The sequence below is a fragment of the Pelodiscus sinensis genome, chromosome 13, assembly GCF_049634645.1.
Source record: "Pelodiscus sinensis isolate JC-2024 chromosome 13, ASM4963464v1, whole genome shotgun sequence".
NCBI lineage: Eukaryota > Metazoa > Chordata > Testudines > Trionychidae > Pelodiscus > Pelodiscus sinensis.
In genome coordinates this window covers 42,234,017-42,250,832 of record NC_134723.1, presented here as the reverse complement: position 1 = coordinate 42,250,832, position 16,816 = coordinate 42,234,017, and the positions used below count along the sequence as shown (strand labels likewise).

The following is a 16,816-nucleotide window of genomic DNA, read 5'->3' as shown; positions in this document are numbered from 1 at the left end:
TTTGGAAGCGAAAGGCAGAAGAGAAGCCTAAAGCACAGAATACCTAACATGCAAGAGCAGGTCTCCCACCAGTTGAGTACAAATGTTTCTTTCACATTCAAGGAAGAAAGAACAGAAAGAATAATTCTGAAACCCTCTTCATCAACAGATTCAATTTATTCTGGGATCAAGTAGGATGGGCCACCTGATTTTGTTTTGATAAGGAAGTATCCGTTGCTTTTAGTATTGACAGTGGCTCATTTTAATTTGGAGTTACAGGGGTCTGCTCAAGAACAAAGAAGTGGCAGTCCTTCTGCAGCACAATTTAGTGAGAAGGTTCCCAGCAAAAGATGTCCCCATTTGTCCTTTCCATCCCCCTATTGCAGCCGTACACATCATCTATGAGCACACCATGGCTGGAGTGGTCTGCCATCCGACTGCACAGAGCCTGACACAATGGGCTCATACGCCTATGACTGAAGTTGTTGGTACTACAGGTTGGATCTCCCTGGTCCGGCACCTTTGGCACTTCACCATCCCAAATGAGAGAATTTACTGGACCTGGGGAGGTCTGCGGCCCCTCGCCCCCAAACCCATCGCCTAGTGCTGGCTGGCTGCCCCAGCATGCACCCTGCCTCCCCCGCCCCCAACCTGCCTGGGCTGCTTGCCCAGCTGCTGCCGGCTGCCTGGGCAGCACAGACTCCAGCTCCTGCTGCAGGGCTTCAGTCCCACGCATCCAGGGGCATGGGGCTCTACCCCAGCTCTCCTGGGGGCTTCTATGGGGCTCCAGTCCCATGCTCTAGCATACTGCTGGAGGCTGCTGCAGGGCTCCAGCCCCGGTCTTGCACGGTCCCCAGCTGGGCCACCAAACCTGTTGCCCCAGCCAGCCCTCCTGCCCCTAGACTCCCACGCTCTCTGGTCCAGAAACATCCATAGTCCTGCTGGACAAAGGATGCTGCTGGAGCAGAGACTGCCAGTTTTTGGAGGTACAACCTGTACTACAATACCAAATTAGTGTTACCAATCCTTGGTGCACTCAGCCTGCACTTATAACTTGCCATAAGTAGCCCCTTCCTTCGCTGAACACAATAATATCTATAAACTCTAACTACTCTGGCTGGTGGTTATTTTTAAACAGGCCCGGTCTTCCAATATGTGCAGACTTTACTTGGAATCCTATAGCTCCAAAACAGAGAACAGCTTAAAATTAACAGATATTCAGAGATAGACAAGCATGGAGTAAGAACAACATGCTTGAAGAAAGTCTATCGCGCAAAAAAAAAAAAAAAAAAAAAAAGCACACCGCAGCTCACTCTGGAATTGTCAAATAAGAGCCCAAGGGAATTGGATGCCCAATTCCAGTAAAAGACTATGGAAGTTAGGTGCCTAACACCCTTGGGCCCTTCTGAAAATCCAAGGCTAATTCAGAAAAACTAAAGATACAGAAACTGACAAACTGGTTCAAAAACTGCTCTTTAATTCTTATGGAGTTGCTCTTCTTACTAAAAAGATTAATTAGGCTGCAAGTTTGTCATGGAGGTCAAAGAAGTCCTGGATTCTGTGATTTCCTGGGACGTCCATGACTTCTGAAGTGGCCAGGGTGGCTGGCCCAAAAGCCATCAGAGCAGCTAGGGCAGCTCCACAGCATGTGGGCGTGGGAGGGGGCTCAGGGCTGGGGTGTGGAAGGGAGTGAGGATGCCAGGCAGTGCTTACCTTGGGGAGGTTCCCCCAAAGCGCTGACGTTGCTCCCTCAGCTCCTAGGTGGAGGCATGGCCAGGCAGCTCCACGTGCTGCATCTGCCCACAGCTGCTTGCAGATCTCACTGGACACAGAGAGGGCACTTGGGGAGGAGGCAGTGCACGGAGCCCCTAGCCATGTCTTCACCTAGGAGCTATGGGATGTTGCCACCCTCTGGGGTGCTGCACGAAGCCCAGCAGGGAGCTGGCCCGTCCAACCAAACCCTCTTCCCCCCCAAGCATCCATGGGGTCCCAGGCTCCCCCCCACCCAGAACTCCCATGATTTAGGCAGGGGTATATAGTACAAGTCATGGACAGGTCACAGACCATTAATTTTTGTTTGCTGTCTGTGACCCATTATGAATTTTACTAACAACACTTGTGACTAAACATAGCCTTGATTATGGATTCAAATAGTCCTTTTCACATGTGCAAAAGGGGTGCCCTAAATCCTCACTTACACTGATGTGTGGGATCATTCCCTTTTAAGCAGACTTCTAAACCACAACAAACCAAACCCTCTTGCTTAAATTAGTTTTTTTTTGGGGGGGGGGGTTAATTACAGTTTGATAAAGAACTTATGAAGTTGCTTTGTTCAACTGACCTGTCACTTGGCTCCCTGTTAATGTGAAATATTTTATGATTCCTTTTTCTAGCATAAAACAGGACAAAGGACCATATGAAGAGACACTAAACAGAAGAACATAGGAATGAACATTCTGGGTCAGACCAAAGGTCTATCTAGCCCAGTATCCAGCTGCCCCAGAGGGAATGAACAGAACAGGGAATCATCAAGTGATCCATCCCCTGTCCCCCATTCCCAGCTTCTGGCAAACAGAGGGTAGGGACACAGTCCCTGCTCATCCTCCATGAGCAAAACCAATTTAACAGTAGCTGGAAAGGTCCATGCTTTTACGATCCTCAGCGATCCCTTAAGAACATCACATTGTATTTTTTATCCTCTGAAGAAGACATCAGATCCATTAAAGAAAAATAGGGATGATCTTTTCTACTGACAGGCCAGCAGAACCTGAAGCTAGACAGACTAAACGTAGAAAAGGTGAACTTAGTAAACTGATTACAAGGTCCATTGCATTTATTAACGTGAGAAGCTGTTGCATGTGTTTGGGCTTTGATGATTACATTGGAAACCATAAGCCAGTTTTATTTATTTATTTAGTCATTCATTCATTTGTTCATTCATTCATTGAAATCCTGAGCATCATTGAAATACGTGGAACACTCAGATATTGATCACAGAAAACAGGCCAGGAGCAATAGAAAAAGCAGCAATCTTTAGTGAAAGACAACTATTCTCCTCTCCCACAATACATTTCACTTGTGATTTTGATGAAGACGTGTGACAAAGGCTTTATAACATCACTACCTCATGTTTTAGAACGCCACTCTACCAGAAAGTTCCTAACTGTCAGGGTAGTTAAACACTGGAATAAATTGCCCAGGGAGGTTGTGGAATCCCCATCTCTGGAGATATGTAAGAGTAGGTTAGATAAATGTCTATCAGGGATGGTCTAGACAGTATTTGGTCCTGCCATGGGGGCAGAGGACTGGACTCGATGACCTCTCGAGGTCCCTTCCAGTCCTAGTATTCTATGATTCTTTCAGATAGGAGAACATTCAAAATAAAAAACTTACTTCAAAACTTTAATAAACATTTCAAAGTGTGTTTGCTCAGTTCATTTTGTACTACAAGGCAAAGTAACTAACTTAAGAACACCTACCTGTGGCCTCATCCTCGGATTCCATCTGACGTAGTAATTTACCCACAGTTCCAAATGGTTCAGACTGGCAACTGGATACAGGACATGGTTTTCATAGTTTACATAGAAAGGATTAGTAAATTCATCTAGTTGACTGTTAATATAGGACCATAGAGATACAGTCTTTGTACTTATCTCCTGAATAAATAAAAAGAATGGTATTTTAGTACAAAGTAGATACAGTAGAATCTTAGAGGGTATGTCTACACTACCCCCCTAGTTCAAACTAGGGGGGGTTAATGTAGTCGTACGGAGTTGCAAATGAAGCCTGGGATTTGAATTTCCCGGGCTTCATTTGCATGATCCCGGCCGGCGCCATTTTTAAATGCCGGCTAGTTCGGACTGCGTGCCGCGCGACTATACGCGGCACGAACTAGCTAGTTCAGATTAGGCTTCCTAATCCAAACTAGCCGTACGCCTCATGGAACAGCTAGTTCGGATTAGGAAGCCTAATCCGAACTAGCTAGTTCGTGCCGCGTGTAGCCGTGCGGCACGCAGTCCGAACTAGCCGGCATTTAAAAATGGCGCCGGCCGGGATCATGCAAATGAAGCCCGGGAAATTCAAATTCCGGGCTTCATTTGCAACGCCGTATGACTACATTAACCCCCCTAGTTCGAACTAGGGGGGTAGTGTAGACATACCCAGAGTTACGAACATTGTGGGAATAAAGGTTGTTCATAATTCCGAATTGTTCGTAACTCTGAACAAAACAATTATTTTTTCAAAAGCGGACAATGGAACATTGACTTAATATAGCTTAGAAACTGTACTATGCAGAAGAAAAATGCTACTTTCATTTTTTTTTTTTAGTAATTTACACTGAACACAGTTCTGTGCTATATTTGGTTTTTTTTTCTTTGTCTCTGCTGCTACCTGATTGTGTACTTCCTGTTCCAAATGAGGTGTCTGGTTGACTTGTCAGATTGCAACTCTGAGGTTTTAATATATGTTATTCAAAGTCTTTACATTTTAGCATAGTTACGGTCATTCGCTCCAAGAACAATTTGATACGCAATATTTATGCAGACACATTGGTTTAATTAGTTGAGATTTAACAACCCTAAAACACCATTTCCTTCTTATCCTTGGGGGAACCTTTTCCCAAAAAGCCAGACCAGTTATTCTGGTAACTGGGCAGGGGAGCTAGTGACCACTTTATTTGCACAAGAGCTCAGAACATTTTCAATATCCATAGCACTAAACAGATGCAAGACTTAAACATAGTTACTAGATTGTCATTTTCCCACAAGACTGTTCAGGGGCAGAATGGAGATTCTAGTATAGTTGAGGGCTATGTTGCTTTTTGTGCAGATTAATGTTACACTGCTTATAACCTTGCAATGGTAATCCTAGCTGTTAGATCCATACAAACACAATGACCAAACCAAAATGTGACCATATTAAATTAGCTAAAAATAAGTTAAGTGAAGAATGTATTATTTGGAATAACCAAAACAGTATTTGAGGAAAATGAGTGCCCTCTATTTTTTCCACTGTCTGCTTACAGCCACCTAAATATTACACTTTTAATTAAGTGTCCAGTTTTAGCTTCATCTGCACTTTTAAAATATTATAATAAAAAAATCACAATAGAACCATTAAATCAAGAATTCAAATGCTGATATCTTATCAGCTTTATCTTGCAATTGTATACTCCTTCAGTACTATAAAGCATCTGTTTCTACTACAGCTGTGTGTTAAATTGCTCTTTTCTTTTCTTCTTTTTTAAAGGGAGCTGCATCCAATTATCCATTTGTGAAAGAGTTATCTGGTAATCACGTACTTACTGAGAATGTATTAAATAGCTCCATCTTGTGGTGCATGCATGTCATTTGTTGTATTAGATAAGTCAACCAAGCCAGAAAATACCAAAGCTAAACACAAACACTAAGGGACAGTTAATTATTTTACTGAAAGTATGAAGTAGTCATGAAGAGAAGGCCAATCATAAAGACACATTTTAAGCATATTACTAACACTCTGAGATTGAAGGAAGAATGCTTTAGAAGGTGCTTAGTGCTAACTTCACTAATACTGAAATATTTTAAGTCCTCTCTCATCCTTCAACCACATTTTCTGTCATCAATTATTAAATCCTGGCTCAAAGGATGTGCCATTCTGCAGTGCGCTGGTAATGTCACACCAACCACAGAACTCCTCTAGAGATGGCCAGGGGAATTTTGGTACGAAGTTTTTGAGAGATTTGTGTGGGGCTGAGACATCATCTGGAAGCAGTTCATGAGCTACAGAAAGGTAGAAGATGTAGAGCCGATCATAATTAGAAAAATTCTTTAATTCAATCACATTGTGGAGTGGCCCCTCCTCTGGTTATGAGGGTATTTGGAACATATTTCTTATACAGCTATAACATTACATTGACCTCCAGGTTAGCTCTGGAGACAGAGGCTTTGTCTACACTTAAACGTTTAAAGCACAGACATGGCAAACCACCTATGCGCAGAGAGTAGCTAACAGCCTGGTTCACACTGGCACTTTACAGCACTATAACTGATGCGCTTGGAGGCGGGGGAAGAGTAGGCTGTTTTTTCATACCCTCGAGCCAGAAAGTTACAGCAATATAAAATGCCAGTGTAAACTTAGCCCTAGATGACAACAAATTCCACTAAAAAAGAGGTTCAAAAGTTCTTTTCATACTCTAAGCACGTCTCCATAAACCAATATGTCAAACAAGCAAGTATAGAACTTACCTCTTTCAATCGCTCTTGTTCACAGTTGTTTAAAAAAGTCCCAAAGAGACAACTATAAAGGTGATCCAAAATGGTGATCAAAAAGAGTTCATTGAATTCAAAGGCGGCAGGAAACTTGAAATAAACAGATTTTATGTATTAATGCTATTTTAAACTTTTGGGATCCATAGCAAAGAGAAGCAATCTTATAAATAGGTAGCAACCAAGAAATTAACAAGGGTGATTTTTTTAAAAAGTGGTTTTTACATCCATTGACAATCCTAAGAAATGCTAAACAATGTTGATCATTTCTATTGTATTTAGAAAGTGCTTTTAACTGGAAGATCTGATGACACTATTAAAATTCCTCAGTGAGCAAGTATTATATCCATTGTTTTAACAGGTAAACTGTGACACCAGCCTGGAGAGACCTGCTAACATTAATAGTGACATGCAGCAACAGGCCCAAGTAGCCCTGACTGGCAGTGTCCTGCAAACATTGCATCAACTGGTTTATTTTATTGTAGAATGGTATCTTAAGATTATTGCATGTACAGTGTGTTTAATAGTAAATATAGACATAAACACTTCCTTCTCATTCCACCAAGTTAACATTCCCCCAAGTTTATCCTCATCAACATAGAATAATCCATCTTCCTTTGTGTATTAGAATGTAAATCCCTCATATTTGGAATGAAAGTAAAACCTCTAGTATCTACTACTGCTAACACACACACAAAAACTACAAAGGCTGCTACTTATTCGAATGGGAAAGGATTCTTTCAATAACCAGATTAAGTACTCCATGACTATTCACACCTGCCCTGCCCATGGGACAAAATAATTCTGTCCCCAGATAGAATGATGACAGACTCAAATAGTTACAGAGATAGGAAAATACTTTCTAAACAGGAGAATAAATTTTTTTAAAAGAGTGGCTTATTCTACCAAAAAATCCAGCACCTCAATAATGAGAATTTTTAGCAGAGTTTCAGATGGTAGCTTTCTAGATTCACTCTGTGCAGGAAGCTGAAGTGAATATTTAAGACATGGAGCAAGAAACATTCCAAGTTGCTGGGTTTTTTTTATTTCAGAGAAAAACATTTTAAAAGGAACAACTATAAACAATCATGTGACAAAGGAAAGATAGGAAGAATAGTAAAAGGCAAAAAATACGGTTCCATAAGGAGCTCCTGCAATGACCTGAAAATCAAAAAGGAATCCTACAAAAAGTGGAAAACTAGGCAAATTGCTAAGGGCTACAAAAGAACAGCACAAGCATGTAGGGACAAAATCAAAAAGACTAGTGCACAAAATGAATTACACCTAACAAAGACTGTCAAAGGCAATAAGAAGATGATCTATAAATACATTAGGCGCAAAAGAAAGAAAGAGAAGTGTAGGGTCTCTACTTAGCAGGGGAGGAGCGCTAACCCATTTAATGTCTATTTTGCTTCAGTCTTTACTGCAAAGGTGGTGACCAAATACTCAACTTAATTAATATTAACCACAAGGGGAAACAACACAAGCCAAAACAGGGAAAAATCAAGTTAAAGAACATTTAAATAAGTTAGATGTATTTGGCTCAGCAGGCCTTGATGACAATCATCCTAGGATATCTAAGGAACTAACTGAAACAATTTCATAACTGTTAGCAACTACCTTCAAGAATGTATGAAAGATGGATGACTTCCCAGAGGACTAGAGAGGGCAAATGTAGTACCTATTGTGACAAAGCTCCTATGAAAACTCTGTGGTCCGGCGCTTCCTGGCAGATTTACTTGCCTCAGAGGCTTACAGCAGCCCACAGTTTTAGGCACCATGCCTGAGGCTTTAGTTTACTGTTGGCTGAGCTCTTTTCATCATCAGCCAGCATACAGTAAAACAGAGAATAAACTACAGTCCTTTTCCTCGGAGAGGGAATGGGGAGGTAGGTGTTGGGGAGAGAACTGGGCACACCTTCTACTCCAGGTTCCAGCCCAGAGCCCTGTGATAGCAGCTGCCTGTGTGAATCCCTGACACCTGCTAAAAGACAGCTCCACGACCCCTGAGCTACTTCCCCACACCTTGCCCAGCACCTGCCTTCTCTCTAGTCTTCAGTTGTTGTCTCCTTTCCTCCCAGTGGCGCCCTTACATCCTCTCAGCTACACGTGAGCCCTAACGGTAGGCAAAGCTTCTTCTATAGCCAGTCTGACCTGGCTTTCTTAATTAACCCCAGGTGTCCTAACTGGACTAGGCTGGCCTGATATTGCAAGCCTGCTCAATTAGCCCCAGGTGTTCCACTGCCCCGATTGCCTCAGCTGGTTCTAAACCAGCCCCTCCCTGTTACTCTGGGAACAGAGATCTCCTCATCTGAGGCTTATATAACTCCCCTCCACTACTTTTTTATAGCCTTCTGTTCAGACTCTTCAGGGGGTAGACAAGTTAGTCTGTACAGGATAAACTTAAAAAACAACACATGGTTTGGTAGCACTTTATAAACTAACAAAACATGTAGATGGGATCACGAGCTTTCGTGGGCACCGCCCACTGTCACACTATCTTTTTAAAAAGTAATTCTAGACCAGTCAGCCTAAGTTTAGTATGTGGAAAGACACTGGAACAAATTATTAAACAATCAGTTTGTAAGCATTTAGAGGTTAATAGGATTATAGGAATATCCAAAAAGGATTTGTCAACCATCAATCATGACAAATTAACCTGATTTTCTTCTTTGACAGGGTTGGTGGCCTAGTGGTTAGGGAGAAGAAGAAGAGGCGATATATCTTGATTTTAGTAAGGCCTTTGACAGAGTCCCACAACAGTCTCATAAGTAAACTAGAAAAATGGAGCCCAGATTAAATTACTATAAAATGGGTGCAAAAATGATTGAAAGACCACACTCAAGGAGTGGTTTTCAAAAGGTTCAGTGTCAAACAGGGGTCTCACAGGGACAGCCCTGGGTACTGTTCAATATTTTCTTAGAGAATGGGGTGATGAATATGCTTACAAAATTTATGGGGACACCAAATTGTAAGGGGTTAGAAACACTTTGGAGAACAGAATTAGAATTCAAAATGACCTTGACAAATTAAGAGACTTCTGAGATCAACAAGATGAAATTCAGCAAAAGACAAATGTTAAGTACTACAGTGAGGAAGAAAAAAACATCAAAAACATGTGGATAGTTGTGCTGCAAAGAATCTGGGTGTTAGAGTGGATCAGAAATTGAATACGAATCAACAGGAGGCAGTTGCAAATAAAACTAATATCATTGGGGATCTGTATTAGTAGGCACATTGTGTGTAAGATACATGAAATAACTGTACAGCACTATACAGCACTGGACTCCAATGGCACAGAATAGTATCTGCAATTTGGGAGCAGAGGAGGTGTCACACTGTAGGACAGATGTGGATAAACTGGTCCAAAGGAAAGCAACCCAACTGATAAAAGGGCTCAGAAAACCTGACCTATTGGGAAAGGTTAAAAAAACTAGACATGTTTGATCTCAACAAAAGACCACGGTGAGGACCTGATAACAGGCTTCAAATATGTTAAGGGCTTTTACAAAGAGGACAATGATCAGCTGTTCACCATGTCTCCTGAACACAGGACAAGTAGTAATGAGCTTAATTTGTAGCAAGGGAGATTTAGGTTAGATATTAGAAAAAGCTCTCTAACTAGAAAGGTAATTAAGCTTTGGAAGCAGCTTCCAAAAGAGGCTGTAGAATCATCATCACTACAGGTTTTTAAAAATAGGTTGGACAAACACCTCTCAGAGATGCTCTAGGTCAGTGTTTCTTAAACTTTTTAAGACCGAGGAACATCAAACAATTTTTTTTCTAAATGGGGACCATCAAGGATTTTTTTGTTGAGGAGAAAAAAAAGGTCAGTCGGGGGGAAGGAGAGGGGGATTGAGAAAAAAAGGTCACCTGCCCCCTTTAAAGGTGGCCATTTTGAATTCTGTTATTCTCCGAAGCACACCTCCGACTGCCTCGCAGCACACTGGTGTGCCACGGAACACTGTTTAAGAAACACTGCTCTAGGTTTCCTTCTCCTGCTCCTGCACACAGGGCTGGACTGGATGACCACTTAAGGTCCCTTTCAGCCCTACCTTACCAAGATTCTGTGATTTAATACCTCTTCAGAGTGTACAGTTTACCTACGAAGTCTGTTACCCACTTAAATTTAGCATAGAGGACTAACCTGGCAATTGAGATTGGGAATGAATTAAATATTCCCAAAAGACTCTTCCAGCCTTCTCTATGATTTATGAAGGAAATATTGTATTTATTCTGAAAGTGAGGAGTTAGATGACATGGACTATTTAGGTTTATAAAGTGTCAGAAGGCTCTGAATATGAAGAAATGATTTGCCTTAAAACAAATGGAATTAAGATCCCAGTTCCATACCACATAAATAATAGGGCTATGTTATGAAGAAAATATTAATATAAATTTTTAAGAGTTCAAGTAAACTGGTCTGGAGAAACATGGATGAATAAAATCCATAGGTTCCCTGAACTCACCCTGTTGCCACCTTCCCATGCCAGCAGTGAGAGAGAAATTATGATAGGGTTCAAAGTGAGACACAGAAACAGTTTTCAGGCATTCCCCTGGCAGGATTCTCTTTAACTGAAAGCATTTAATGAGCCTGGTCACATACGGGTTCTAAGATGTGATGGGGCCATACTAATCATACTAATACCAACAGGACTGCTAGTAAGATCCAGTGAGGCATATTCAAAATTCCACACGCCACAGATGGTACTGTGACTAGATTCTTTATAAAGTGATAGTACAGTAAACTTCCGATAATCCGGCACCTTTAGGACCCGGGGGTGCTGGATTATCAAATATGCCAGACTATCGGAAGGGGGGCTATGAGGGGTCTGGGGTGGAGTGGGGGGGGTGCCCCTCGGCGCTGCGGGACCAATCTGGCAGCACCCCAGCTGCTCTGCCCCAGACTTCCCCAAGTCAGCCGCTTTTGAAACTGACCAGCAGCTGACTCCGGGAAGTCTGGGGCAGAGCAGCTCCAATTGCCCGGCTGCCTGGAGCACTTCCGGGTTCCAGATGGTGCCAGACCATCAGGAGTGCTGGACCATTGGATGCCGGACCACTGGAGTTTTACTGTACTACTGAAACCCCATCTTTGGGCAGAACTCCATATCTATCAGGAAGCTGATGTACCTACACTGTAAAGCTTCTACTGTTGTTGCTGAAAAATCACTGACCTAAAAATTCTTTCCTCTCAATTTCCAAGCTCGTTAGTGTCTACTTGAAGATTCAGATGGAAAAATTCCCCAAGTGAAAATTTCATTTTCCACCAATCCACTAATTCTGAGAAAGTATCCACTCCATTGGAATCTGTCATCAGGTGCTGTTGGATTTCATTATTTATTTCAGTTACCGAAGTATTTGAAGAAAGCTACAGAACATTTCTCAATTGAAGGAGACTGATGATGCTGAATTGAAGTTGATCCTGAAGCACACCAAAGCTTGCTGTTAAATGTTGTGATTAATAGGTCTGCCCTGGACTACAGTAATATTTTAAGCTGGAACACTAACTGATGTAGTTCGCGTGTGCCTGGAAATGGATGGAGACAATCTACTTGAGCACTGTACATCCCAAGAGAAAACATTGTTAAGATTAATGAAAAGTGCATCTTTGGCTAGAGACAAGTGCGGGTTGTTACCACACAGAGGAACGTGAACTTCATGCCCACTTGAATGTATTTTGCTTATATCTGGGCTGCTGCATATTAGATGTGGCAAGATGCTACTGGATTCCAAGCAGATTTACAGGCTACTTCATGTTATTAGCTGTGTCATCTCCCTTGAACTGCTACAGACTAGCATAGGAGGACTTTCCAACTTAAGGTTTGTGTCAGTCATGATTATCAGAATCATGTAAAGCCGCAGCTCTTCACTGTGAATAGATCAGTGGTGCTGGAACAATTTTTATAGTGGCGGTGCTGAGAGCCACTGAACCAAACTGTAAATCCTGTATTTAATGGAAACCACATCAAGTGAGGGGGAGCTGCAGCACCCTCTGCACCCCTAGTTCCAGCACCTATGTTTCAGGGGTTTCGACAAGCAGAGGTGGCATCAGACTTGCTGGAGCCCGGGGCTAAAGCCCTGGAACCCCGCAGAGGCTAGAGTCTAGGAGCTCCACTGACCTATGGCAGCTGAAGCTATCGTTTCTCTCAAGAAATGCGACATTACTCTATTTCAGTGTCACCAAAGCTAGAAAACCATGGGAAAATATATAGCTGCTAAGGACTGAGGTTCATTCTTCTAGAGCTATTCAGGAATTCATATCTTATTTGACAATTACAAATTATCTCATTTCACCAAAAGTGCAAGTTTCAAAAATGTACATGTGCTGCTGGTCACTAGAAAGGAAAAAATATGTAAGATCAAATTATGAATGTGTTTGGTTTGCCTATTACAGCCTTAATAGTTTTTCAATGCTTTGGCTGTTCAGGAACTTCAGAACTCAGTCTAGATTCAGAGTTTGCACAGATGTAAATTTGCAAACTATTATATGGGGATCTTTTACTAAAGGGGAACTAAACAGTCTATAGCAAAAATTAGGAGGCAGCAAGGGAGAACACAAAAATAGAGAAGACTGTTCTGAATTATCTGTTCCCCTAAAGGGATTTTGTTCCTTCCAGATGTTTAGAACTGAGGTTTTTTTTACTGTTGGGTAGTTGCTCTTGGCTTTCCACAGAGGCAGAAATGAAGTTGTAAATATTTTCCCAAATATACTGTGATAGCATATTAATACCAAAATATACATGTATACAAAGAGTGGGAAATTCTCTAGCAGGAAGTTTTAATAAAATATTTTATGAAACTCTGATGCCAATGAACTTACAAGAAGCCTTTTCAGAAAGATAAACAGGGCTGGAATGGAGGATTTGGGGGACAAAGGACAGAAGAAGAGGATTCCGGGGATAAAAAGCTCTTAATTTTACCTGACTCTCCCGTCCAAAAAAAATCATACATTGCAGAAGGTAGTCTTGCAGGAAAAGTTTCTTTGCAGAGTATTTTTACAAGAGGATGGAGAGGCAGATATCTACTATGCTTCAGGGATCGAACATTTCAGATTAAAGCCTTGCTTTCAAGTCAGTTTGGATAACTCAATTTAGCAGTCCTAGTCAAGCACAGTGGTATAGAAAAATGGAAGATCCTACACAAGATTCCATACTGAAGTTTATTTCCCAGGGAAGTGTAGATAAGAGGAAACTTAAGCATTTGATGGGTCTTCAAAATAATGCACTTGTAAAATCTTGTGAGAACAGTAACATTTTGATATCCTAAATACTACCATCAATAAAGAGGACTTTCTCCCAACTGTGATGTAAGGCTAGTGATATAAGGAGAAAAGCATATTTGACGAGTAAGTATTGGAATATATGTAAATTAGGAAATAGTCTAACTTTAATTTTGCCAGCATGTCTTTGAAACAACTAGAAAAGTAGGTCCTCCCTCATTCACAAATAATATTTGTGCCATTCCTAAAATACAATCTCTTATGTATACATACTGACTGCATTGGTGAAACAGCAACAAAGGTATTTTGCCCAATATATCTCACTCATATAATCTAAGAATTCTGAGAAAGAGTCTAGAAGAAAATCGCTCTACTTTCCCTGAACTGTCAGGTTAGCCACTGTTCATGTTCATTTATTTTAAGAAAACCTATCTTTGGAAAATGCTCTCACTGCTTATTTTAGTCTCAGGGAGGTAGCCATGTTAGTCTGTATCTACAAATAAACGAAGAGTCCAGTGGCACCTTATAGACTAACAGATATATTTGGGCATAAAATTTCAGAGGTAAAAACCCAGACTACCAGATTTATATGGGCTTAAACTTTTGTGGATAAAAATGTAAGAGGTTTTTCCTCACAAAAGCTTATACCCACATAAATCTGTTAGTCTATAAAGTGCCACAAGATTGTTTTTGCTTGTTTTAGTTAGGTTAAAAACAGCTGGGTAAAAGCCATTTTACTCTACATTAGTTTTCATTTTAACCACAATTTACAGAATTACATCTCTGTTTACTAATAAACTGAATGCTCAGCTTGCAAGACCTCATATATTAGAGCGATCACATCTGTTTCTAACCACTGGGAAAACTAAACTTTAAGCAGGATAGGTTCAAAAAAGCTAATCTTATTCATTTTTCAATTTAAAATGCTTTGAGATAATTTAGTGCCTCCATCTGCAGAAATGCACCATAAACAGTCTACTCAGAACACAAAGAAATGCCTGACCATTGGCTTCACATCAGTATTTCTACAACAGCCCATTTCATATCACTTCTAGATGAAAAAGTAGTACTAATTGTGCATGCAATAATGGATTTACTTCTCATCTAGTGTATGCAGTAGACTACCCAGAAGTCCTTAACAAAAATGTATGATTATGCACGTTTAAAGAAAATATGATCTCCTGCGTGGATAAGAGTTTCAATAAAAAGGCTGAAGACATTAACATGAACATCTTATTACATATTTTTACCTGCTTTGTCATTTGCCAAACACAATCAAGGAACTGAAGGAAAATGGGAGACCGGTCTGCATCAGCATGGTGATCGTATCCATGACCTACTCGCTGAAAAACAGAATGGGTGATGACTGCATTTCAATCAAGACAATTTAAAGCAGTAACCAATAACACAAGTTCTACAAATATCTTAGGCAGATTATTAAAAAAGAAAAGGAATGTGATCAGCCTTAGCTTTTCTCAAGCTAAATTCTACCCTTCCTATTACCAAAAAACCCCCACCAGAATACATTTGCAAATATAGTCCTGTAATCTGGCAGAATAGGAAAAGCACCCAGACCCAGTTCAGAAAATTCACACATTTTCCAATGATCAGAGTGACATTAAACTTATTACTAAAGGGTACATCCCACTAAATCCCCAAATGCAGTTGCTGATTTCAAGATTTAACAAAGATATCTGCTTCTTCCCAAAGAATAAATAGTTCAGAACGTTAGGAGATATATCCTCTACTTCATTTCCATAGGAGAATAGATTCAGTGAACCTGGTGTATTATTTTGCTGGATAAACTAATTTCAGCTGAAAGGTAGTTAGTATGACCGTGCAGAAATCACCTAGCAAAACCACGTTACTACAGCTACATCTCCAGTTCAGATGCCCATATAGAGCACTGCAATCTTTTAATATTCTAGCTCAAGCTATTTTTTTTAAAACTCCTTAAACACTGTGGCTGTGAAGTGAGATGATGATATTGGGATTTTAACCTACATGATGATTACAGCTTTCTCCTTTTCATTTTCCCCCAAGTAAGATCTCTTCATATAAGTTTTTCCACTATGCTCTGCAATCTTCTCCTCCTTCAGAAACGTCTCAATATTTGTCTTGTTCTATTGCTTCAAACTCTGTTCCTCTTGTAAACTTTATATTAGACAATTGTTGTGTATTAATATTTCACACATAGCATTTCCACATCAACAGAAATCTGAACTGGTCGTATTTCTCTTTCTGTGCAAACTTCAGGAACATTAGTCTAAAAATTGCAAAACATGGTGACAAGCTGCATGTAGCTTCACCCCGTACCCCCCAAAAGAGCTTTGCGAGAGATTAGTTTGTATTCATTCTTTCAACTTACCATTGCAAACCTATGTCCAAAGCTTATCCACTCTTTCTCTATAAGAACTTCAAACCCTTTGATAGTCCTGTAGTAGCTATCCAACATGAGCATGGCTAAAGACGTAAGCTGGGCAGTGCGATCCCAACCATCACTGCAGTGTACAACAACTGATGTTTTACCAGATTCAATTTTATCAGCAATTCTGACTGCTCCAGCAAGAAGCATCTTTTTAAAAAAGAAAGTAGAATGTTAAAATGTCTCATCAAGCCAACACTTTGCAATAAAGACTTGTTATTCTAGTCAGTCTTTAAATGATATATTTTAACATTAGAATTCAAACATGATGTCATTAAAATACTCTAAATTAACATTAGACTCTCCTGAAATCGGTATAATAAAGAAAATAGATATACGGTGTAGACTAGATCATTCAGTAAAAAGATTACTCAGAAGACTACAGAATAAGATCAATCCTGTAAACAAATTCAGCTATTGCACCAACGATTACCTTTCTTTGTTAGCATTCAGTTTTCAACCAGTAAGTACAGGAGAATGCAGCTCAAACAACCTATAGCAGGAGGTTTATAGTGTGACGGTACGTTGGGGTTTCCCCGTCTCCTGCACCCCCGTAGTGGCACAAACAGACTCCGCCAGCCAGTAGGATTGGGGGAGTTTATTGTTTCTCCAAGATACAGCACAGCATATATGTAATCAGGTTACAGGAACTGGGGCCAGGAGGCCTCGAGATGGGGGTTAGCTGGGGCCCTACAATCCCAGCCCCCTCCCTATCCTCTTCTCCCGTGCTTCCCAGACAGTAACTGCCTCCCTTCCAGCCCTGCCCCCCAGCCAGGGATTGGACCCTGCCTTCCTCCCTTTTGTCTCTCTCCCTGGGAGGCAACTGGTCAGACAGGTTGGGAGACCCTTGCCTGCGTGACTCATCCGCTGTCCTGCTGGGCCATGCTACAAATAGCCGCCAGTGGATGTCACCCACAGCCCACTGCCCAAGCCTAGCAACCAGCAA

General features: G+C 41.0%; 1 protein-coding gene across 4 annotated transcripts in view; it reads right to left on the bottom strand.

Annotated features, from left to right (window-relative positions):
* Window positions 1-16,816, bottom strand: part of MTMR1 (myotubularin related protein 1) — a 66,008-nt gene that overhangs the window by 17,071 nt on the left and 32,121 nt on the right. For all 4 annotated transcript variants that reach the window (XM_075941092.1, XM_075941094.1, XM_075941093.1 and 1 more), the window contains 4 exons: window positions 15,814-16,020; window positions 14,696-14,788; window positions 6,207-6,320; window positions 3,459-3,635 (listed from right to left, as the gene is read on the bottom strand). In XM_075941092.1, the coding sequence (XP_075797207.1) occupies window positions 3,459-3,635; window positions 6,207-6,320; window positions 14,696-14,788; window positions 15,814-16,020 (591 nt within the window). The remainder of the gene's footprint in view (window positions 1-3,458; window positions 3,636-6,206; window positions 6,321-14,695; window positions 14,789-15,813; window positions 16,021-16,816) is intronic.